The sequence below is a fragment of the Mercenaria mercenaria genome, chromosome 4 (assembly GCF_021730395.1).
Source record: "Mercenaria mercenaria strain notata chromosome 4, MADL_Memer_1, whole genome shotgun sequence".
In the NCBI taxonomy this organism is placed as follows: Eukaryota; Metazoa; Mollusca; class Bivalvia; order Venerida; family Veneridae; genus Mercenaria; species Mercenaria mercenaria.
In genome coordinates, this window is record NC_069364.1 from 77,956,898 (window position 1) to 77,982,058 (window position 25,161).

At 34.2% G+C, this 25,161-nt stretch overlaps 1 protein-coding gene across 1 annotated transcript in view; it reads right to left on the reverse strand.

Annotated features, from left to right (window-relative positions):
• Window positions 1-23,104, reverse strand: part of LOC123552228 (receptor-type tyrosine-protein phosphatase delta-like) — a 71,488-nt gene extending 48,384 nt beyond the window's left edge. The window contains exon 1 of the mRNA XM_045341705.2: window positions 22,042-23,104. Within this exon, the coding sequence (XP_045197640.2) occupies window positions 22,042-22,447 (406 nt within the window). The 5' untranslated portion in view covers window positions 22,448-23,104. The remainder of the gene's footprint in view (window positions 1-22,041) is intronic.
• Window positions 23,105-25,161: the final 2,057 nt, after the last annotated feature.

Consider the following 25,161-nt stretch of genomic DNA (forward strand, 5'->3'; position numbering starts at 1 on the left):
CAAAAATATGATAAAAACACTGTTGTATCTTATCACTTTGTTTATTTAGCCCTAATTCAAACAAGCTTTCTAAACTCGTTATAAAGGTGAGAACTGATTTGCTATAAAGGTGAGAATCACATATCACCTGCAATTTATTTACTGCACAGTAGCTATACAGTAGCTTATGCTAAACAGAAGCAAGTCTATCAATCGTCCAGTCTTGTATATTGGCTCTTACCGCCAATATGCAGACCATAGGCCACATACCTTGCATACCAGAATCAGTGTCTTTAAATACGTAACATGTGTCTTTCATATTTATTTTGTTTGTGTAGAATGTTATGTTTAATTTTATGCTAACTAATGAAATACTGTATTCTATCAGTTAAATATTTCCATATCTCATCACCCACACTGTGAAAATATGAAATCTATATTTTCACACTGTGAGAGATATAGCTCCGCCCCCTCATTACATTGTGTATGAATTTTAAATTATTTGCTTAAAACAAAATGAAAATTGTAGTCGCACTTTGTTCTTTATAGTATATTTCTCGATTCAAATTATTTTACTTAAAGAGAATTTCATACCGTTATGCAGCAAAAAATAAAACAAAATGGAACTTTATGTTGCATGCGTCTTTATAACGTCACGGCACGTCTGACGTCATATCTGTTTACGCGCGTCTGTTTCCCGCGCTGAGATTAAAACAGTTGGAAAATGCACATCTCAACGTAATTGAGCATAAAATAAAAAGAAAATTTGTTTGTTTTTCGTGAATATTGAATATATCTCACCTCGAAGTGCGAAAATTTTATTTTCACATTTTCACCCGCGCTAAGCGCTCGTGAAAATATTTGAAATTTTCTCACTTCTCAGTGAGATATATTCCATATTCAATCAAAACAAACAAATATCCTCTATCTATTTATAATAACATATATGTACATGCTTTGTATTTTGTGTAGGCGGTTTCAAAAGCTCTTAAGAGCTTATGTTATCTGTTTATATACCGACTTGTAAATAAATATGACTTGACTTGACTTGACTTCGGCCTTAATTCGCCCGATGTTACTCTTACGGAGATGGCCAAGGCTTCCCGCTTTATAATCATTATGTGGTATTAATTGTAATACGAATATTCGTAAAGCTTTACAACACGTTGTCTATGTAAAAATTTTAAAAGTTTAATTTGGACTATAGAAAACATTAAACCTTTCATTTTTTTGTTGTTGTAATTTATTACAATCTGACATTCAGTTTAATTCAGGTATGATAAGAGTACCAATATTGGAAACGGTATATTCCGGTACTTTATGAAGTGAATACTACTAGTATGTACTTAATACCCGTAACCAACCCTAAATACCACTATTTAAAGCGAATTTAGTGAAGGTATTTTTTACCCATATTTTATGCATTTTTCAAAATTGTGATTGATTTATACCTTGAATTGGGATAGATTTTTCAGTTATCGACTTGGGATTTGAAATCAACATGAGTATCTATAGTCAATAAGTCTTAAAAAATTATACCAACGCTGAAATTTGCTTTTTTTTATTAATAAACATTTTCTAGCCCAGCCCTTTAAAAAAATTTAGAGGTGCGCTGAAAGGAAAAAAGAAACAGTCAACAAAAAATAATGCAGTCAAAAACACTATTCAGTGGAATCCCACTGGGAAATCTACTCGCCAACACCGGTGGGTTATCATCGGGATCCCACCGGAATTAGTTCCCATCCTACTGAATGATAACATCCAAACGAAATTAAGTCATCCCAACGGAGTCCCAGTTCAATTTTATGTGGGGTTCTTTCATGCTAAATGACTTGAAATTCTTCAAAACCACTCTAAAATTCATTTTACAATTCCTTAAAGTCACTTCGAATACCTATGTAAGTGTTACATTGTTTCTGCCAGAAGCACTTCAAGAAAAGAATCATGCCCACTTGTTTCATCTGAATAATCAAAGGTGAGAAAACTTCAATGTTATCTTAATTGCTCATTAACAAAACTTACTGTTGTAGCTTAATCCATATTAGAATGTAAATTGCTGATTTTCTCCCTGTTAGTATCACAGCTAGTGCTATTTCACCTGTAACAGTTAGGCATACATCGTTTAGGGTCATAGGACTTGGAATTTCGACAGTTCTCAAAATTCATCGCAACAATTTTAAAAGACAATGTAGTGATTATACGTGTAGCCAATTTTTGCCAGCTGAGCCAACTTGCTATTGTTTTCCTTATTAAAGACATGAACTAAATTAGTCAACAATATTACAAAGAATTACATGAGTTGAGGTTAGTAGTTACAAATTAACATGAATAGAAATCTATCAAATCACAAGTTTTACTTTAGCATTTTGGAGAAGTCGTCTCTTGTATTGTAAGTGCTAGTATTGACTGCCTAAATTTTTCTAACATTTTTTTTTTCAAAAACTTTTGAAGAGAATCAGTCATGACCTTTGATTTTCTCTCTGTTGTTTACACATCTTTCTTCTTTAAAGGAGCCAAATTTTTAATTTCTGAACGTTACATTCATCGAAACAGAATCCCTCTAGAATAGTAAAATGATTCCTATCTAAGATACATTTGTGACGTTGTCTTGTTAACAAGCCAATTGCTCACCTTGGAAAAATTTTGTCTTTGGTTCAATATTTTTTTTTGGATTTAACGTCGCACCGACACATGATAGGTCATATGGCGACTTTCCAGCTTTAATGGTGGAGGAAGACCCCAGGTGCCCCTCCGTGCATTATTTCATCACGATCGGGGTAGAACCACCGACCTTCCGTAAGCCAGCTGGATGGCTTCATCACATGAAGAATGCAACTCCCCGAGTTAAGCTCGAATCAACATCGATGAGGGGCAAGTGATTTGAAGTCAGCGACCTTAACCACTCGGCCACGGAGGCCCCTCTTTGGTTCAAATACTAGATTTTTTCATTAACATGCCAAGCTGAAAAACTTGCATCTGGGTAACATGGAAGCTTTCACAATGCAGGCAGTTCAACTCTGATCACAAGTTACAACTTTCGACCATCAGGTATCAACAGCATCCTATTCATACACTGTATCTAGTCAAATACAAGTTTTCAAGGTCACGTGTGCACTACCATATGAACACACCTGCGGGACTGTCTCTAATTTCATTTCAGAACGTGTAACATGTGTAAATGTTGAATTCTGCTCAACCAGGGGCTACAGGTTGTGAATCATAGCTTGCATTTCCACAACCATCCATGAACAGGCTCAATCTAACTGAGCCTTAAACATTATCATTTATGTCATGTTGGGCAATTTGTGGTTTTCCACTTTAGCTATTCTATACAGTAGGTGTTTGTTGTGGTAAGAATGTGTACTTTGCCAAAATAACAAGTAGCTAGAGGCTACTATATCTGCTGCTCAAGAAAAAAAACGTTGCTCTGGTTTGGCAAAGTGATTTAAATGCAAAGGAAAACTAATTAGTCTCTCTGTGGTTAATGTCTTCAAATAATGAGTATCGTAAATCAAAACATTCACCTTTGTTTTCTTTTTCACACCCTTTTTCTATGTACATTGTTGCTCAAAGGAAAATCGTAGAAATGCTTGCACGAATTCACAATAACTATTGTTAATAAAGTCTATGTTGAAGCAATCCATTGGAAATCTGAAAACTATCTGTCATCTAATATCGACTTGTGAGTTGATTAGACCCTGAAATGACAGCCTATTGTATGCAGTTTGTCAAGAACTGCTTAATTTGTGACAGAATAAAGAATAGTGGTCATCAAACTATGTAGACATGGTAGAAAGGTGTGGTCCTTTTAACCATCAGTCTGTTCTGAATATGTAATGACAGACATGGTCCTCTTATTGTACAGGACTGCTGTCTTTGACTAGATCAATTACAACTATCTAAAATAGATAAAAAGGCCAAGTGATGTAAATCCTGTTATTGGGTCTCTGTAAAACTGAGGGGAAATATCTGAAAAACTGTCTGGCAGTCATTACTGCCAGGAAAAGATAACAGGAATTCGACTGGTTCTGCAATGGTGATTTGCTGGTCTCTATGTTATGATTATTTACAGCAAATCATGCCTCTTCAAGATATACCACTAATGTGTTCCAGAGTGTTGCTTGCTTTGAAATGTTTTCATAATAGCTGTTATTAAATTAAATGACCTGGCAAATTGCATTTACAAGGTCTTGGATTTCTTTTGTTGTTGTTGAGTTTAACGTTGCACTGAAACATTATAGGTCATATGGCGACTTTCCAGCTTTTGATGGTGGAGGAAGACCCCAGGTGCCCCTCCGTGCATTATTTCATCACGAACGGGCACCTGGGATAGAACCACCGACCTTCCGAAAGGCAGCTGCATGACTTCCTCACATGAAGAATTCAACGCCCCGAGGCTCGAACCCACATCGATGAAGGGAAAGTGATTTGAAGTCAGCGACCTTAACCACCCGGCAACGGAGGCCCCGTCTTGGATTAATGAATTTATTTATTTATTTTATTTTGTTGGGTTTAACGTCGCACCGACACAATTTTAGGTCATATGGCGACTTTCCAGCTTTAATGGTGGAGGAAGACCCCAGGTGCCCCTCCGTGCACTATTTCATCACGAGCGGGCACCTGGGTAGAACCACCGACCTTCCGTAAGCCAGCTGGATGGCTTCCTCACGTGAAGAATTCTACGCCCCGAGGCTCGAACCCACATCGATGAGGGGAAAGTGATTTGAAGTCAGCGACCTTAACCACTCGGCCACGGAGGCCCCTGGATTAATGAAAGTAAAAGCAATGAATATATACAAGTGTGTATAAATAACATAACTAACATTAAACTGTGGTGCAGCATCTGCAATGAAACGATAAAAGTATGTATTGAAGCAATTATTCTGAAATTCTGTAGAAAGGCTTAGGAGTGTGCTGATTCCACTTTTTTAATTCTCACTAAAATCATCATAACTTTTGGTGGAAAAAGGTTTGTAATGCTATTAAATACAGTATCGAGGAATACTAACAGGTAATGGCAATTAAAATACATTTGTTTTGTTGCCCAGCAAGTAACCTGATAAACCATATATAAAGTGATCTGAGTCGTAATTCTGATAGTGGGAAGCAGTAAAAGGGCTTGAGATATGACAGATGACACAACGTTATTACTGAAAAAACGTTCAAACTATAACCCTAACTGTGCCAGATACTCTATTCTGATTTGTAATTAACAGAAAATTGCAATTTTGTCTACTCGAAGTAATGACACAAACATGTTCCTGCCATACTGATTTTGTTTCAAAAGAAGTAAATCGGAAATCAAAACTAGCATTTATTTTATGTATATGTGTCAAGACACAATTTGATTGGCTGAGTTTAGTTAGACAATATACTGCCACACTGGTAGGTTTTCTTATATGTTGATTATCATATAGCTCTGTTCTTGAAGTAGTTGTTTGTAAGGCTTTCTACAGGGCTAAAAGAGGTGGACCTTTAGCACTACCAGTTTCTCTGCAAACAAGTAACTTCGCTCCGACTTAATCACAGTACTGTCTCAATGTTAACTTGTGTAAATCAACATAAAACTACATTTCAACTAGAACATTGTGAAATATGTCACAGCCTTAAAATGTCAATTTGATTGTACCCAAGAAGACATTGCTTGCCTATAAGAGTGACCTTAAGTTGGGAATTTCCTTGTTCGTTGTTGAATCAAACTGACTTTATTTGTGGTTGGTAATCAGCAGCAAGGACAAACCTAAAAAAATTTAAATCTTAAAATAGCGCAATTGTTACTCACATTAAAGCAGCTACAGAAACATGACTTTTATAAATTAACAAACATGGGCTGTGTAAATTACTAACCGTTTTCAGAAGGAAACGTTTCAATTTAAAAAAAAATCTTTATAATTATAAATAAATCTATGTAACAACACAACCAAATAGTCCGTAATTGCTCACCTGTGGAGGATCTTAAACTTCTGACTCAGCTTCCGACCATGTTTGGTGGATCATGAAAAGAAGTTGTTGAAAGAGAATTCCTATATTTTTTGTTTCCTTTCATAGATATTTTTTCAAATTCACGTGTATGATAGGAAAATTTGTGCGGAAAACAATGAACAAATAAAAGCAATGGGTCACCAGGCTTGTTATCGTGAAAAATTGTTTCGAACACAACCACTGTTGCTGCAACTGCCAGCAATTTGTCAACATTTTCATTATTTTCTGCTTTTTAATAAATACGAACCAAAATATGCATCAAGACAGCACAATAAGGTTTATTCTTTTTACAAATTTTATTACATACTTATTTGATACCATAGTCATATTTGTAATACTACATCATTACAATAATGGGTACAAAAAAAAGAAAAGTCTTGTTCCATATTCACTTTTGTGGACATTTTTCGATGAAAAATACCCATAGTGAAGAATATATATTATATATATATATAATATATATGAAAAAAAAATGTTTCATAAATCTTTTTCCTGTTTTTCTTGTGTATAGATAATTGTATCGTGAACATAAAAATGGCAAAAATGTATGGGTCACCAGGCTAAATTTTATATTAAAGGGAATTCCTATAGTTTTTATGCGCATCTTTCTACGCAGCCGACACTTTCTACGGAAAACTGAAGTAAAGTCAACATTTGTTGAAACATGTGACAGACAATCTTAAATATGAGGAATATTGAATAAAATAACATTTTTGGTAAGTTTTATCAGTAATCAAATGTTGATACTGGTTTATGTTGTATTGGCAAGTATCATGCCTGACAGGTATCTTGCCATTTTTGTGGTTGTGTTTTCACATTGCATTTTAGCACAAAGACAGTGTTGTTCATATAATGTAAGACAATCGACTTAGTACTGATAAGACAATATCACCTTTCAGATTATTAAGTATTCAATTATAAAAGAATTGAGAATTTTAAAAACATTTTTTTTAACTTCTAGCAATTTGGTCAGGTTCGCGTCATTTTTCGTCCGACCAGGTGTTGTATTCTAGCAGTCTTAACATAAAATTTAGCCTGGCGACCCATACATTTTTGGCCATTTTTATGCTCACAATACAATTATCTATACACAAGAAAAACAGGAAAAATTCTATGAAACAGTTTTTTTTTCAAAATTTAAACATAGTTTTCACTATGAATATTTTTCATTGAAAAAAGTTCACAAAAGTGAATATGTAACAATTTTTTTTTTCATTTGTACCCATTATTGTAAGGATATAGTATTACAAATATGACTATGATATCAAATAAGTATATAATAAAATCTATAAAAAGAATAAACTTTAATGTGCTCTCTTGATGTATATTTTGGATGGTACTTATAAAAAAGCAAAAAATTATGAAAATGTTGAAAAATCGCTGGCAGTTTCAGCAACAGTGGGTGTGTTCAAAACAATTTTTCACAAAAACAAACCTGGTGACCCATAATTTTTATTTGTTCATTGTTTTCAGCACAAATTTTCCTATCATACATGTGAATTTGAAAAAAAAATCTATGAAAGGAAAAAAACTATAGGAATTCTCTTTAAGACCGCTTGAATACAACACCTGTTCGGACGATAAATGGCGCGAACCTGACCAAATTGATTATATTTTCTAGCAGGTGAATAATTTTCTTAATTCTTTCTATAATTGAATACTAAATAATCTGAAAGGAAATATTGTCTTATCAATACAAAGTTAATTGTCTAACATTATGTAAAAAATACTGTCTTGGTACTAAACTGCGCTGTCAGAACACAGCCAAAGTGGAAATTTGAATGATACATGTCAGGTATGGTACATGTCAATACAATATAAACCAGTATCAACATTTGATAACTGATAAAACTTATTAAAAATGTTACCTTATTCAAGATTTTTCATATTTAATATTGTCTGTTACATGTTTCAACAAATGTTGACTTTACTTCAATTTTCCATAGAAAGATGCGCATAAAAACTATAGGAATTCCCTTTAAATGTTGTTTTATTTTATTTGAACTTTGGCAGTCGTGAAACCGTTTAAAATGATTTGAGACAGGACCTTATCAGGATTCTACAGACCAAGTTTAGTGAAGATACAACAATAAGATCATGCAAGCTATAATTGGTGAACTATCAGAAGGGAACTATCACAGAAGTTTACAAGCACTAGGAATGATCTGTGTGGAAATTTAGCCGACAAAGCATTAAAATTAATATATTTTATCTGCCACTTAAATACAGATTATTTTCTGTTAACATTTGTAGATGCAAGTATGACCATGTGTAAGAAAACATTTTTCTTTAAATTGTATAATATACAACTTGGAAAAATATTTTTTATTATTTCCATTTTAAGAAAAAAGCCTGTCAAATGAACTTTAGTTCGCTCCATAATAAATATTTCAAGGAAATGTAGTAACGCCCAATTCTGGTACTAGATGCTATAATTCATCACATATGTGCTAAAAAGGATAACTTCACTGACATCAGGTAGAAGTTTTCCCCCTTTTTTCGCTTATGTGATATATTATGTGCAAACAACACCCGATTGTATGCAATAGATTACAGCTCGTTTACAGCACATAATGTTGCATCTAACACACATCAAATTAAACAAAAAGTGTAATGTATAGAGATGTGTATCAGTTCTCAGAGCAGAGAAGCCTGGAATACATGTAGCAGACAAACATGATATAGATCTAACTAACCATGCCATGCAGGGGTCTCCACCAGACGTCTGCTTTATCTGATAACATCAAAAAAGTATTATTTGAATGTTCACATAAATGCCTCTTTATGTCGACTAAAACAAATCAAAGGAAAAAATATTTTCACCAAAGAGAAATGATAATAATCATATTGATAATCATATTCGTTTACATAAAATAACAGTAATAAATTTTTTTGCCATTACATAATTAGAGCTGCTCTAAAAGTAACTTTTAAGGCCAATCCATTTAAAATGAAGTGTTTGTGTACCTCTAATGTTATCAAAGGGTATCTAGGTGCTCCCTTTTTCTCATGATTGTTTTCTTGTTAAACCCCCAACTGGGATATAAAAGCAGGAAGATGGCGCTGGGGCAGGTTTCTACATAAAATATGCATGGTTAACGTCAGAGAGCCCTTTTTTAAAATCCCGAAAAAACTCCTAAATGAAAAAAATAGAACTTGCACATTTATACTTTGATAAGTATTATTTCTATAGGTGCATTTAAAATTTTTAAAAATTGTCAAGAAAGTATACTTACAGATTTATTTTTAAATCTCAACTGTCAAAAATTTGAATTTCCCGGGAGGGGCTTAGAGGTCATAATAGCAGATAGCAGAGAAATCTAAACAGAACTAGCACGTGGTTTTGTTTATCAACAAGAATGCTGCAGCAGACGATAATTCAATACAAATTGTAAAGGCATTACACATTCACCTCTTTTGTTTAGTATCTGTTTATCTGCTTTTTATCACCTGTGTGTTTATGAAATAATACTATATTCAGAAAATGATTCACACTTGTGAACAAAAACTTATTGTGTAACTAGTACATTAGTGTTTATTTACTGAAGCTTGTGTTAGATAAATAAGTTGTAATTTCTGTCTGTTCTCTTTCCATAATAAATTATATTTTCATTTTCCCCATTAAATGCATTATTTTCAAACTGGAATAATCTGGTATGAAAGTCCAGTTGCACAGTGCCACAAAGTTATCTGTAAATTTGATGCCATGAATGTGTACTGTTTTGACAGTCCTCCCTAATTGCCTATTATCTTGACTTTCTTGATAATTCAGTGATGGAAACAGGCCTCCAAAAATTCTGCCAATTTTTTATTGAGGAGTTAAGGAATGAGCCATTGAAGCAATATCTATCTAAAACAAAAGAGGCAAGGAAATTGGCATGTTCTAATCTCTGGCCTGGCCCGATGAGCCCAATTTTCGACTGAGCCGGGCCAGGCCAGGCCAGGCCATAGATTTCAATTTCGTAAAAGGTGAAAGTGATTTTTATAGCAACTTTAAAATCTGACTTTTGGAATAAGTTTGGATATTTCAGACATTATATAAATACATTTTGAACTCCCACACTGTAAAATTATACACCTGGGAATAAGCCTGTAGCTAACATAACTATTATGTCAAATTTAAAGGTGATGCCTGATTAATTGTTATGACTATTATCAGGGGATCTCCACCTCAATTGACTCTTGACTGGTGGCTTGGTTTTCCCCCAACTGAATAAGCTATTAAACTAAGTTTATTATTTTGTCTGTTGAGGATTATTTAGTATTGTCCGAAATTATTGAACTAGCACTCAAGAATATTCCATATGCTTCCGTAAAAAAACCGGTGCCCAAACATAAATACAAATATAAATATTGAAAACCAAATAAAATATAAACATTTCTTTACTGCCAGGTCGTACATGCAGATAAAGTTGTGCTGGCAAAACGTTCAGCTACCAATCTCGTGACCTGTTTGACCATTTTCATTATCATTTTTTTTAAATTTCCTCTGTAAACTTAGAATGCAGGAAAATTGTCACTTATCGTGATTTATTGTTCATTTATTGAAAGAAATACACAAGTATTTGACATTCTTCTACATACAAGTTATTACCATAAAATGTTGTAAGAATAAAACCAGTATCAATAAAATGACATTATATTGATTTAATGAAAACAATCTGAATTGAAATCGAACCCATGGTAACATGTGTGAAAGTCGCAGAACTTATCACTACGCCACTGTGTCATAGGTAAACTTTGCATGTTATTTTGGTCAATTTACATATTTTCAGGTTACAAATATGGTGTAAAATAAAGAGTGGCACCTGTCAATACTAACGGTCCGGACAACAACTTTCAATTTCTAAAATAATGCTACCTCCGTTCTAGAATCTGGGATAGTATGGTGCGGGGAAGCGATATATAAATTTTGTAGTTTAGGTTATACATATACTGAATATTTTTGTAAAATTGTTTTTATATTGATCTAAGTATGTGGAAAAAAATCCTTCAAAGTTTTGTGAAACAAGCTCAAGAGCATCTTTTAGCATTAAATATATCACTTAGAAATAACATAAACACAATGCACCATTATTTTTTTTGTGCAAGACAAATATCAATAATCTAAAATGCCAACACCCTGACAATGAGTTAGAGGTCCCACAATGAATATTATTTTTATTACTCTTCCATAAATTGAACATCAGCTTAACTAGACCAAACACATTAAAAGTTCAACTGAACAGTTAAAAGGTCAGCTAAGGATAGTAGGGACACAACCTGTAATTACAATTCCCAAAGAGATGCATGCAAATATTCAGTTATATTGCAGCAGGTAAACTTATCAATGAAATTAGCCATTAGTTCTAAAACCAAGTGTTAAAGTTGACTTTAAATAATTTGATCACAGAAAAAAATGGGTAGTTATTTAGTTACACCATTTTCTTCAGTGCCAATCTGTATTTCAAATAAGATGAATGATGGCTAATTAATGATTCTCCAGGGGACTGGTTTCTCATTTTGTTTGACATGCAGCAAGTAAACAATGCAGGTTAATACTGCCTGCTATTGTAATTGTATATTTAGATTTCATGCCATTCATTTCTCTATGTACAATAAAATCTGGCCTGGCCTGGCCTGGCCTGGCCCGGCCCAGTCGAAAATTGGGCTCATCGGGCCAGGCCAGGCCGGGCCAGGCCAGGCCAGAGATTAGAACATGCCAAGGAAATTAGCAAAAACAAACAACTCCCCTTATTAGAGACAGACTGGATTATTATTTTAGAAGTGAAAATGAAAAAAATCCAACTACTGAACAAAATGGACAAATTAAAGTTGTTTCTTGAAGACGGAAAATTCAACAGTCTCAACGTTCCAGTTACTAAACAGGGTCCTAGACTTTTTCATTAATGTCAATATTCCTGATGATACAAGCACACAAACGTATGAAATTAACAATGATGCAGAGTACCAGTACATTACTGAGGAGAAAGCAAAGGATGAAGTTTTGTTCATAGGCACCATGTTTTCTCTTGACAAACTTGTCCAGCAAATAGGAAATCTTTCGAGGAAATGTACAAAACATCTTCATATTGAAGACAGCAGACGTATACACCACGTTGCTTCTGTTTCTGTGAAGTATGATGATGCATCTCATACATTAAGATGGACGTCTTCCCCACATTTAAAAATGGAAAGTTCTTAGCAAATGTAAGATTTGCACATGGCTACTTTTCTTCAGGAATTCTTCCTAATCAGCTAAGAAAATTGTGTTCTTCTGCAAACATTGGTGAAATGGGAGAAGAATATCTTAAACAACTTCAAGGGACGTATCATGTTATAGTTGCAAACGAAACAGAAAAATCAAACGAAAAAGCTCTTGAGGCAGAAATAGCCTTGTCAGTGGCATCATTGTCTGATGATGTGAATGCAACAGGCATAAATATACTAACGGATGCACGTCACTGTTGGCGGAAGAATGCTGCATATACAGATGTTGTTTGTCTAGGGCAAAAAAGTAGGAAAGTTTTGGACATTGAAACTATTTCAAAAAAGACAGATGATGTGTGCTCTCAAAGACATGAGCTGATCGGTGTAAAACGGATCTATGAGTATCTTGATAACCAGTCTTGTCCATGCACATGACAATAACAGTCAAATAAATAAATTTGTCAGGGAAGAAAGAATGCCAACCCAAAAATGCACTTGACACCTGGCATATGTCAAAATCCATCACAAAGATGGCAAAAAAAGATCACAAGTGATCAAAGAAAAACACACGGAACTGTTTGGCAGTTCCACTGTTGTGGAATTTATCAGACAAGTGCGCAGCTTTAAGGACACACATTTATTATTCAATGAAACATTCTGAAAACAGTGCAGAAAAATTAAGATCAAATATTCTAAACTTCATTTAACATTATCAAAATAAACATGAAGATTGCAGTCAGACTTCCAGATGCAAAACTGACAAATTATAAATGTTCAAAATTTCTTTTAAAAAGTGAAACAGCTGTTGTGATTTTAACTGATTTTTTAAAATCACTAAAAGTCAACAAAGAAGCGAAAAAATTTAAGTACTCCATGGACACACATTACATTGAATCTTTTAACAATAGTCTATTTCAGTATGTTGACAAACGAATAGCTTTTGGAAAAACAACATATCAAATGAGAATAAATCTTGCTTTACTGGACTGGAATGTAAACGTTGGTAAAGAATCTACTTCCAACAGAACAATGCAATATAAAAGAAATCCCACAAAAACATACCAAGTACCTGTAAAGAAAAGAAAAACTAGTGATTTTAAAGAAAACATTTAAAGTAAGTTGCATGCTCTTCTATGTTTTGAAAGATCGTCTGCTACAAGTTATCTGTGTTTACAATGGGGCATGTTCTAATCTCTGGCCTGGCCTGGCCCGGCCTGGCCTGGCCTGGCCTGGCCCGATGAGCCCAATTTTCGACTGGGCCGGGCCAGGCCAGGCCAGGCCAGGCCAGGCCAGGCCAGATTTTATTGTACATAGAGAAATGAATGGCATGAAATCTAAATATACAATTACAATAGCAGGCAGTATTAACCTGCGTTGTTTACTTGCTGCATGTCAAACAAAATGAGAAACCAGTCCCCTGGAGAATCATTAATTAGCCATCATTCATCTTATTTGAAATACAGATTTGCACTGAAGAAAATGGTGTAACTAAATGATAACTACCCATTTTTTTTCTGTGATCAAATTATTTAAAGTCAACTTTAACACTTAGTTTTAAAACTAATGGCTAATTTCATTGATAAGCTTACCTGCTGCAATATAACTGAATATTTGCATGCATCTCTTTGGGAATTGTAATTACAAGTTGTGTCCCTACTATCCTTAGCTGACCTTCTAACTGTTCAGTTGAACTTTTAATGTGTTTGGTTTAGTTAATCTGATGTTCAATTTATGGAAGAGTAATAAAAATAATAGTCATTGTGGGACCTCTAACTCATTGTCAGGGTGTTGGCATTTTAGATTATTGATATTTGTCTTGCACAAAAAAATAATGGTGCATTGTGTTTATGTAATTTCTAAGTGATATATTTAATGCTAAAATATGCTCTTGAGCCTGTTTCACAAAACTTTGTAGGATTTTTTTTCCACATACTTATATCAATATAAAAACAATTTTACAAAAATATTCAGTATATGTATAACCTAAACTACAAAATTTATATATTGCTTCCCCGCACCATACTATCCCAGATTCTAGAACGGAGATTGCATTATTTTAGAAATTGAAAGTTGTTTTCCGTTACTATTGACAGGTGCCACTCTTTATTTTACACCATATTTGTAACCTGAAAATATCTAAATTGACCAAAATAACATGCAATTAAAGTTTACCAATGACACAGTGGCGTAGTGATAAGTTCTGCGGCTTTCACACATGTTACCATGGGTTCGATTTCAATTCAGATTGTTTTCATTAAATCAATATAATGTCATTTTATTGATACTGGTTTTGTTCTTACAACATTTTATGGTAATAACTTGTATGTAGAAGAATGTCAAATACTTGTGTATTTCATTCAATAAATGAACAATAAATCACGATAAGTGACAATTTTCCTGCATTCTAAGTTTACAGAGGAAATTTAAAAAAAAATGATAATGAAAATGGTCAAACAGGTCACGGTTTCGAACTTACAGTCCCGAGATTGGTAGCTGAACGTTTAGTCAGCACAACTTTATCTGCATGTACTACCTGGCAGTAAAGAAATGTAATTTGTTTATATTTTATTTGGTTTTCAATATTTATATTTTTATTTATGTTTGGGCACCGATTTTTTTACGGAAGCATATGGAATATTCTTGAGTGCTAGTTCAATAATTTCATACAATACTAAATAATCCTCAATAGACAAAATAATAAACTTAGTTAGCTTATTCAATTTGGGGAAAACCAAGCCACCAGTCGAGAGTCAATTGAGGTGAAGATCCCCTGATAATAGTCATAACAATTAATCAGGCATCGCCTTTAAATTAGACATAATAGTTATGTTAGCTACAGGCTTATTCCCAGGTGTATAATTTTACAGAGTGAGAGTTCAAAATGTATTTATATAATGTCTGAAATATCCAAACTTATTCCAAAAGTCAGATTTTAAAGTTGCTATAAAAATCACTTTCACCTTTTACGAAATTGAAATCTATGGCCTGGCCTGGCCCGGCTCGGTCGAAAATTGGGCTCATCGGGCCAGGCCAGGCCAGGCCAGGCCAGGCCAGGCCAGGCCAGAGATTAGAACATGCCTTACAATGGTTATTTTTAGCTACTGCTTCTGAGTAACAGAACGTAGTTCCTCCCACTATTTTCTGTCTGCCCCGGTAGGAAATGATGGGGGTTTAATCCAGCATCAATTACGGTAGGTCTTTTAACAGCAATGATGCAATGGTAAATTAAACATGACAGATATAGGACTGCTGCACACTACTTACACTGATAAGCTAATTTCTGCAGGTTTCTTCCCATATTGCAAGTGGCAGGGGAAAATCTGGGCGTATAAACTCAATTTTCTACAATTACATCAGAAATACTGCAGATGCTACAGAACCTCTGTTATTAAATTCACTTGCAATCGTGTATTTTGTGGGTTAATGGCCTTTATCAACTATGAAGAAGTCTGCAGAAAATTTGTCTAAGCTGCTCCTCATTTGTTTAAATACTTGCTCTATACAGGACTGGGAAGGTATACTGAGGATCATTTATCATGCAATTTATATAGAAAGTGACAACATAATTAGTCCAGTAAAATCGGATAAAAATACTTCAGAAAATGGAAAAAGCACAAAACTTGGGACATTACTACTTTAGGACAAAACACAAAAAACTTAGCATGACACACACTCCAAACAATACAATATGGCCGAAAAACCTAAGATGGCCGCCATGCATGTATATATTTTTTAGAAATACCTAATGTTATCTATAAAATTTATATAAACACTTACAGTCAATATAATTAGTTAAAATCACATGTTTGAATAAATTCAAGAAAAATGAAAACAGTTGTCTCTCTTTGATACACATTTGCTATTAAGCAGAATAATAATCAGAAATGCATTTATATGAGTAAGAATGAAGTAAACAATGGTAACTGACTTTATCAAGAATGTTTGAAATGGCAGCAGTCCTATGTAGAACTTTCCACCATTGTAAAATATTATAAATACAGTCGAACTTTGAGAACTCGAACCCGTCGGGACCGACAAACTTTGTTTGAGTTATCGGTTGTTTGAGTCATTGAACAATATATATTATCAAGCGATTTGGTCGGGAACTGAAGATGGGTTAGAGTGAAGGAATGTGTTTGTATTATCCGAATTCGGGCGAAGTTTGACTGTAGTGTATATTAGTGAATAAATGACATGTGTTTCACTTTGTCATTAGTTTTCGCGACTCAGAGTTTTGTTCATTTTCATCTTTTTGCACTAAGAGAACTAATGACTATATCATTTTTTAAATATTCATAATGGCTTTGTTTAAAATGTGGCTGCAACATTTTCCATTATGAACATAAAATATGTTAAATACTTGTAAGAGCCTATTTCCGATAATTGTTTTCTTTAATACTTGTCAAAGGTTTAGATACTAATGAACATATTTCCCAGTTGTTTTTTTTAAATCTATTGTTTATGATTACATTCCTTCATGGCTCTATATGTAAAAATTCATGTACAGTAATAAAAATAACTTGTCTTACCATTTAATTATGCATAACATCTATTTGGGCAGCTACTTAATTAATTAATATAAATTGTAAAGACTTATGGAACTTTAAGTATTTTAGTGCGATAGAGCATGTGAGTGCTACTTCGTACATGTGTAGATCCCCCTGTCAGACAATCAGAATTTCTTTGGAGAAAAGTCATTGCATTTTGATCAGCCTAATAAAATTTACGTTTGCATGTTCCTGTAATATTCTGTTTTTGTCAAATTAAAGCATATTGTGCCATAGCAACAGTTTCATAGTTTAAATGTCATTATCATATAATTTGCAGTCACTAAGTTACAAGCAGAATCCATCAGTTCTACCAAGAAAAATGCTCTAATATCTATTTCTGGACATATTTGCTAAAATCAAAAAATAAGATAGAAAAGGACATATTGAATGTGAGTACTTAAATTAATTTTCAGACCAAAAACATTATTTATTTACCGTTTGTAAGGCTATGTCACTATCAATTAAGCGGTTCAATGTAAGAATGACGCTGTCTTGTCAACAAAACTAACCAGAACAGCTCGTGATTATCGGTGAATCAAGCTTTTAAAGGCATTTTCTACGCCTTCTTACAAAACAACTTTCCGTGTAATATTTCTTTGGTATTAATGAAATAGGACACTGAACGGTGATAAATTGATTTATAATCAATGAGAGCTTTAATTTTCAAAATATGGCTGAACGTTGTTGCTTTCTGACGTCTGAATTGCGAGCCGACAATGATATTCTAACCTCCGAATCCACTTATAAAATGTTGTTTTCTTCAGGTTATTGTCCCTACTCAAGCCTTATACATTAAAGCATTTCTTGATTCATGACAAAATATTATATTGCAGACCTCTGTTCAACACTGTTTATTGAGCGATGACAAACATAACAATATTCTATATTTATAATTTGACTTCTTGGCTTAAAACATTTCACATAAATATTCACCTTAAATAAGAACATGAAGACTGAAAAAATAAGTGGCAAATCATGTTTTAGCGAATGCAGTATAGGAAATTAGACAAAAGTGGGCCGGATGACGTCACATGACATTGCCATGGGGACTAGCAATTATTTGTCCAAAGAAAATACTATATTGACTTATCAACTAAATTCCTCCATTCTACATATTATAAAATAAACGTTTCATCGATTTTAATTGAAATGTGAAGTAATGAGAGTAACTTTCCGAGTACTTCATGAAAGCTTTGAGCGAGACTTTGCCTTCACAGGTTGTGATAAGACATGGGCTATCTTTGCGCGAGGCAAACAAATTGTTTGGGAAACGCTGACTTCAGCATCATTCTCAGATTTTTTTTCTTCTATAATTGAGCCTTACATAGATCAAATGCCTACGATAGAGTCAATCGATACTCTTCTTTACAACAAAACATGTCAAGTAGCTGATGTCAATGAGGCTTACAACCATCTGTTCACACAAAGAGTAGGGCTATAGTGTGCATTCCTGCATCGTCTGCTACACTTCTTGAACATACTAAAAAGGTTGCCTATCATGTCGGGCACATAAAGTGTCAGGTATTCTATCCTTTTCAGTCTCGTTCCAATAGCTCTCCAAGTGCATGTGTAACTTAGACAACGGCTGCCGAGGAATATGTAATTTGTCAACGATGCTGAAGTGTTCTGCACTGCCTCATGCAAGTAAACTTATGTTGTCTACCATTTCGTGTTTGTGTGTACTGACACGTGTATCTGACATTTACCTTATTTCAGAATCCAGCTTACTGTGCTGAGTATTATATTTCACAGAATAGTTGCTAAGTTTTCAGACCTGCTCTACTTTGTTACACAGTTAGCTTACATAATCATAATTATGTAATCAATTTATTTTGCAGACATTGCGACAGCTAGTGCATGATTTGGAACGTTGTTTCATTTGATTGTAATATCCCGTCGTTATTATTTATTCTTGCATTTCTAATTCCAAAACCGAAATAGGTAGTTGTCGTATTTGGTGTATTAAGAACCACATTTTTTTGTATAGAAACTAAGTTAAAGGACCTTTCTATTCTCCAAATTACCTACCATCTATAAACAAGGTTTCACAAAGAAGTAATCTTTAAATTTGTACTTTTGAAGTTATTGAAGAATCTACCGTTTGGGAATGATGGACGAACATACAGACGGATGAAAAGATGTACAAACGGAGAAAATAAAATAACAAGCATATTCTCAATTTTTCCTTCTATCTATGTACAATTATTCAAGAAACAATATCTCTGAGTTTTGAAGAAATCTCAGGCTAACAATTTTTGTCATATTCGTGGAATATTTGTTGCCATAGGAACAAATTTAAATAGAGTTGGATCTATCCAAGTATCATGAAAAATAATCTGTTGTACTTTTAAAGATATCGCAGTATCCCATTTCGCATAGCTTGAAGGCTATACGGGGCAACCCATATAGAACCCATTGGTAACTCTGGCGGGTTAAATTATGTTTTAAATAGCTGTCGTGGAGGAATACAAGTAATGTAATATAAACTAAATATAGTAAAACAAAAGCATCAACTTCAAAATATGAAAACAATGACAAAGTTTTCGCCATGATAATATTAAACTGAGTTTTAAAGGCAACATTTTAGTCGTTAACAAGTAAACAGAATTTTTATTCTTTGCTTTTGATCCAAATTTAACATTTATTTAAGAAATAATTTACAGCAAAAGAGTGTTTTAACACTTATTTATGCACGATGGGCGGTTATACGTCGGGCGTAATAATTTATTTGTATGACGTATTACCGCCATAGTGTATAAATACTAGTAGTGTTAAAATACGGGTTCGGTATAAATTATTTCGATTCTAATATACCCTTAATCTAAAACAGTTAGATAAATTGTACGTCTTCTTGGTCGCAATAAAACTTTGATGCCACCCACGTTAACGTGGACGTCTTCTACCGTAGAAGTGTTTTAACAGCGAAAAGCATATTAGAATTTATCATAAACATTTATATTTTGGTGCATTTTGGGGATGAAAGTAAATGTTGTGACCTTTTATTAGAATGTCGTATTGTAAATATCAAGTTTTGGAGGTCATTTTTAAAAATGGCCACGTAACGGCCATCTTGACAGATATCAAATGGATCCCATGAAAAAAAATGTTTTGTCATGCTTTGATAATAAATTGTGCCAAATTTACATCTACATTTAATAAAATAATGATCAAACCTGAAAAAAATATGAGTATCTGTAAATATGAATATACGGTAAAACGAAATTAGTGTGAATGATGGTATTTTTTTTTTTTGGATTTAACGTCGCACCGACACATGATAGGTCATATGGCGACTTTCAGCTTTAATGGTGGAGGAAGACCCCAGGTGACCCTACGTGCATTATTTCATCACGAGCGGGCACCTAGGTAGAACCACCGGTCTTCCGTAAGCCAGCTGGATGACTTCCTCCTATTACAGTCAGCGACCTTAACCACTCGGCCACGGAGGCCCCGTGAATGATGGTATAAAGGACTGTAGAGCAAAACAAAATGTGAAGAATACTTGTGTACCGAACTGTTTAGTAGAACAAAATGTTAAGAATAATTGAAAATAGGGCCATAGAGTAATACAAAGTGCAGAATGAATAATTGTATATCGGATTGTTGAGTAAAACAAAAGCAAAAGTTCAGACGTTACTTTTTAAAAGCCATTATCATTACATCAATGTCTACTAGTTGACTATCATTAATACCACAGTCACACATACGGCGCGGATAGCTACGTCTAACCACGGATAGAAACGTAGTAATCCGTATCGATCCGTACCTGAGCCGTACCGTAAAGTAGTAAGCCGTATCAATCCGTACCAATCCGTACGGCTCAGGTACGGGTCGATACGGATTACTACGTTTCTGTCCGTAGCTAGACGTATCTATCCGCGCCGTATGTGTGATTGGGGTATAACTGGGTGACATTGAATCCAAACTGTAACTGGGTGCCTGTTGACAAGCCAAGCCCAAACCATAACTGGGTGCCTCTAGACAAGCCCAATGCGTAACTGGATGAGTTAAAACAACTAAGACTGACAACATTGAAGAGTTTCTTTCTTACAGGTCTAAACATATTGACAAAACTTTACCAAAGCTTTTATATCTGATCAACTAAACGTCTTCTTATATCGTTACGATCGTGCCGTCACCGGATCGAAGACTAAAGAAAAAATATGGAAATAAAAGTCAAACTTGATTTCCTCTATGATAAGACCTATGCCAAGAAATATGAATCATTTTCCTGCAGAAAAGAAAAACGAAAAAATTACCAAGCATTCCAAAATGATCAGAAATTTTACTGGTTCCGTAGTCTATAACTAATAATAACCATAGCTTTATTCTAAAGGGGGAACAAATCATCTCCTTAAAAAAAATGGAGAACTGTAATAATTTCACAAGTGGGCCTTCTTCTATTGCATATGGCTTTCACTATCAGTTTGGTAATCATACCCTAAAATAAGATGGTCTGCTGATGCTATAATTTGAAGAAAAATTATTTGTTGGAAACACTTTTATAACTGACCAGACTGAGTCTATCAAATATTTACTGGCCTTCTGAGTAAATCTACCAGCAAAATGTCTAGGAAACGAATATGATTTATAGTTTGTATGAAGTTGGTGCTCTTCATAGCTGCACCAGGAAAAGTGTGCTTTTTAGGAGAAGTGCACCCAGGGGTGGGGGAAACAGGTGTCTTAAGTAAGTGTAAGGAAAAAGAAGAACAAGAATTCTGTCTTGTGGTGCACATTGTAACAACTAAAAAGGATGTTAAACCACATAATTCCGTCAGAAATTAATGTTTAATCTTTCTTTTCCAGAAAATAAATAGCAGGACAAGCACCAAAGAAACTGTTGCAATAAGATCAGAAATCATGGTATATTTTAGTCTCTTGCGACTTTTAAGAAGATAACTAAAGAACAAATTGGTTAAAGATAGAATTAGTACACATATTTATTATATTAACTGATACATACGGAATCTAATTTCAGTCTTTGATGGAGGATAATCTTGCTTCCAAAGGTTTCTTAAAAGTGAAGCATTATAGATAAGGTTTTGATTATACAAGCAGTATTAGTCAGGTTAGTAATTTATCCCACAGCAAACCATATAAAAAGAATTATTATTTTTTAAGGTGTGACAAATAATTAATGCATACGGGTGTATCATGTAAACATCATGCATAATACACTGTATTTTTAGCAGTAAAACTATTCACTCAATTTGAAGATTGTAAGCAATTATAAAGCAATGCATTGAGTACTTAGCACTTTTGAATAAAAGCAAGCTGATCCCTGTATTTATTTCAGCCTACCACCAAATATCTGCCAAATATTCAGTGCATATGTACCCACCTAACTCCCCAGTTACCACTTCTAGCGATGCACTGGGGGAACTCCTCCCACTTTTTGTCACAGCAATTGCCCGCAATTCATACTGCTGATACGCCTCCATCTTTTCAATAGTATACTCTGTTTTCTTAATAGATTTGATTTCATGAAAATCCCCTGGGTGTTGTTTTGCCTTATACTGTACAATATATGAAATATCATCCTGATTTCCGGGCTTCCATGACAGCTTTAAAGATGAAGGAGTAATTTCCGAGGCGGTCAGTTTCACAGGAGGGTTGCGTAACGCTGCAGTAGATAAGAAAGCTTGATGAATAATAATCGTTATAATCCAGAACTTACGTAAACAAACGAAGAAGGACATGGTGCTTGAACCCTTGTCAGGGATCATGTTGTAAACGTAGCCGGTCATCTTGACATATTACTGTGCACACTGTGGTACATCAATTATGCTCCAGCATGTTTAAAAAAAAATAATCCAGTCTAAAACTTCCTTTCCTGTTTCTTTATCTTTCCGATATTGTTTATTTATTCCAAGATGTATGGCATTGAGAAAATTATCACACAAATTCCAGATTAAAAACAACACCAGAGTTATATCTCAATAGACCAGATATCCTCTACTAGCTTTTTTTTATTGTCACTACAATTGAACACCACACCAAGCACCTAATAAATCATTAAATCAAATAAATAAGACTCTCATCTCCAATATGTAGCGATACTCCAACTCCCTTCAACACTAACGAGAAATTCCAATCTAACAAAGTGAACAAGAATGTACACCTTCAAGACTGATGATTAGAGGAACAACAAGGAATGCTGTTCGTCTCCCGATGCCAAGATGGACACTGCTATCAGAACAATTGCTCAAATTGTTATCATTGTTTTCTATGAGGTAATTACAGCAGCCAATAAATATTAAAGAGAACAGTGAGTAAGACTGATAAGACCAACACGTGTTTGAAATGAACTGTTAATTCCTCAACAAGAACACAGAAGGTGAAAAATTCAGAGCTGTAATCTGTGCCAATTGCTACAGGCATGTTGTGTTTTGAATAATTGTATTTTACAAAAACATCACATTCAACTTCTTTGAAGATCGTTTTATCAATCCAATGGTATAGTTTATAACAAGCTACCTTAGGTATCTTAAACATGTTACATACTTGTTGATTGGATAAATAGACTGGCTCCACCTGGTGGGGATGTCCTCTCAGTAGAATTTTTAGACTACCTGGTAACTATGGGAAAAAAAAGATGGCTGACTTAGGTAGCACACTGTCTGATGGTGTTACCGAAATCTTGCTTATCAAAATAATCATCAATGAATGAGATATTAGAGAACCTAAAGAAAACATTAACTACTCAAAACATAAAAGCTATGTTAGACAAAACTGGGCAGCATCCAAAATTCAATAGATACAAAATACGAACTTTATATTTCTCCATGCCATACACTGCTCTGGGAAACACAAGACTTTTAACAAATGTAAATTAAAGACTGGAAAATAAAAGAAAATCACTAAACTGTTCTAATAGAAATATGCTGAAACAAAATATGGAGGGGAAAAATAATTTGACAGGAACAATAAAAAAGTATGACGAAAACATGATAAATTATAAAACACATGTAAAATCTGAACAAGGTAATAAAACGAACCCAACATTCTGCCAATGACAAAGAAACTACATATTAATTTTAAAGAGTGGCTTTCAATAGGTAACAATGTACGACTTATTCAGTATGAATTACAAGCAGAGAATTAATGACTAAAGATATATTGTCAGGTAACAGTCCCATGAAGTGGTATCTCTACCTATGCCTATCATTTGCTCTACCTGCAGAGCTGACCCCTGAAAAGGTTACTGGAAATTATCTGTTTTAGTAATATTTTGAAACTTTTTGCTGGTTAATATGGGAGCATTTAAACAACATGACAATTGTCTGCATCCGATACACAAGCATTAGAATGTCTTTACAATTACTTTTTTCTAAACGGTGAAAACTGAAAAGCATAATTCATTCAAGTTTAGTTTTCAATGTCATTTTATATGATTTCTAGTGGAATTATTTCATAGACTAAACATGTTTACTTCGCAACATTCTGATACAACAAAACTCGGATAATGCAAACTCACACTCACCGACAAAAGGACAATGTGTCACAGGCACCAGTATCGGACCTGGGACAAAAATATGTTTGTTTTCATCCTAAATGAGTTCAAAATGAAAAATATGTAGTAAAATATGAGCCCCCTTCAAAATATACATATGTCTACTGAAGGCCAGAATCTCGAGAATCGAGCCTGCGAGCAATGGGTTCACTTCCCGGGCCGTTGTGAAAAAAAATTCTGTAGACAATTAAACAAACTACCTATCACCATTTCACGTGTACATTTAGCTACAAAATGAGACCGACCCCAAGTCTCTAGCCCTTCCCATTCATGAAATATCTATCAGAAAACGAGTGTCTTTCTGTTGCAAGTTCCAGGTAGACAGAAATGTGGCACAACGAAACGGTACGAAATCACGGACTAAAATATGCTTGTCAGCCTAGCAAGGGTCAAATTCAATAAAAAATACTAAATAGTATAAATAAATACATAAACTAGGGCCACTCACAATCGTCAGTAGCATCTCAAACACGCGATATTGGCGTTTCAAGTTTTTCCACGGTCTTTCAATTGAATGCTACGCCATTGAACATAATTCATAAGGTATTTTTAAACACAATTTCTGATTGGCCAATAGCGACACACCTCCGACAGAACCGCATCGTTTCGCACAAAATTACTCTGATATTATCATATCGGTTTCAATGGCGGATAATACAATTGAAAGACCGACGGAAAAATAAAAAAGTAAATATCGCGTGTAGCAGATGCTACTGACGGTGGTGAGTGGCCATAATTTGCATATTTAGTAATACTTGTTATTAATGTCAAATGAATTTGACCCTTGCTAGGCTGACAAACATCTTTTAGTCCGTGATTTCGTACCGTTTCGTTGTGCCACATTTCTATCTACCTGGAACTTGCAGCAGAAAGGCACTCGTTTTCTGATAGATATTTCATGAACGGGAAGGGCTAGAGACTTAGGGTCGGTCTCATTTTGTAGCTAAA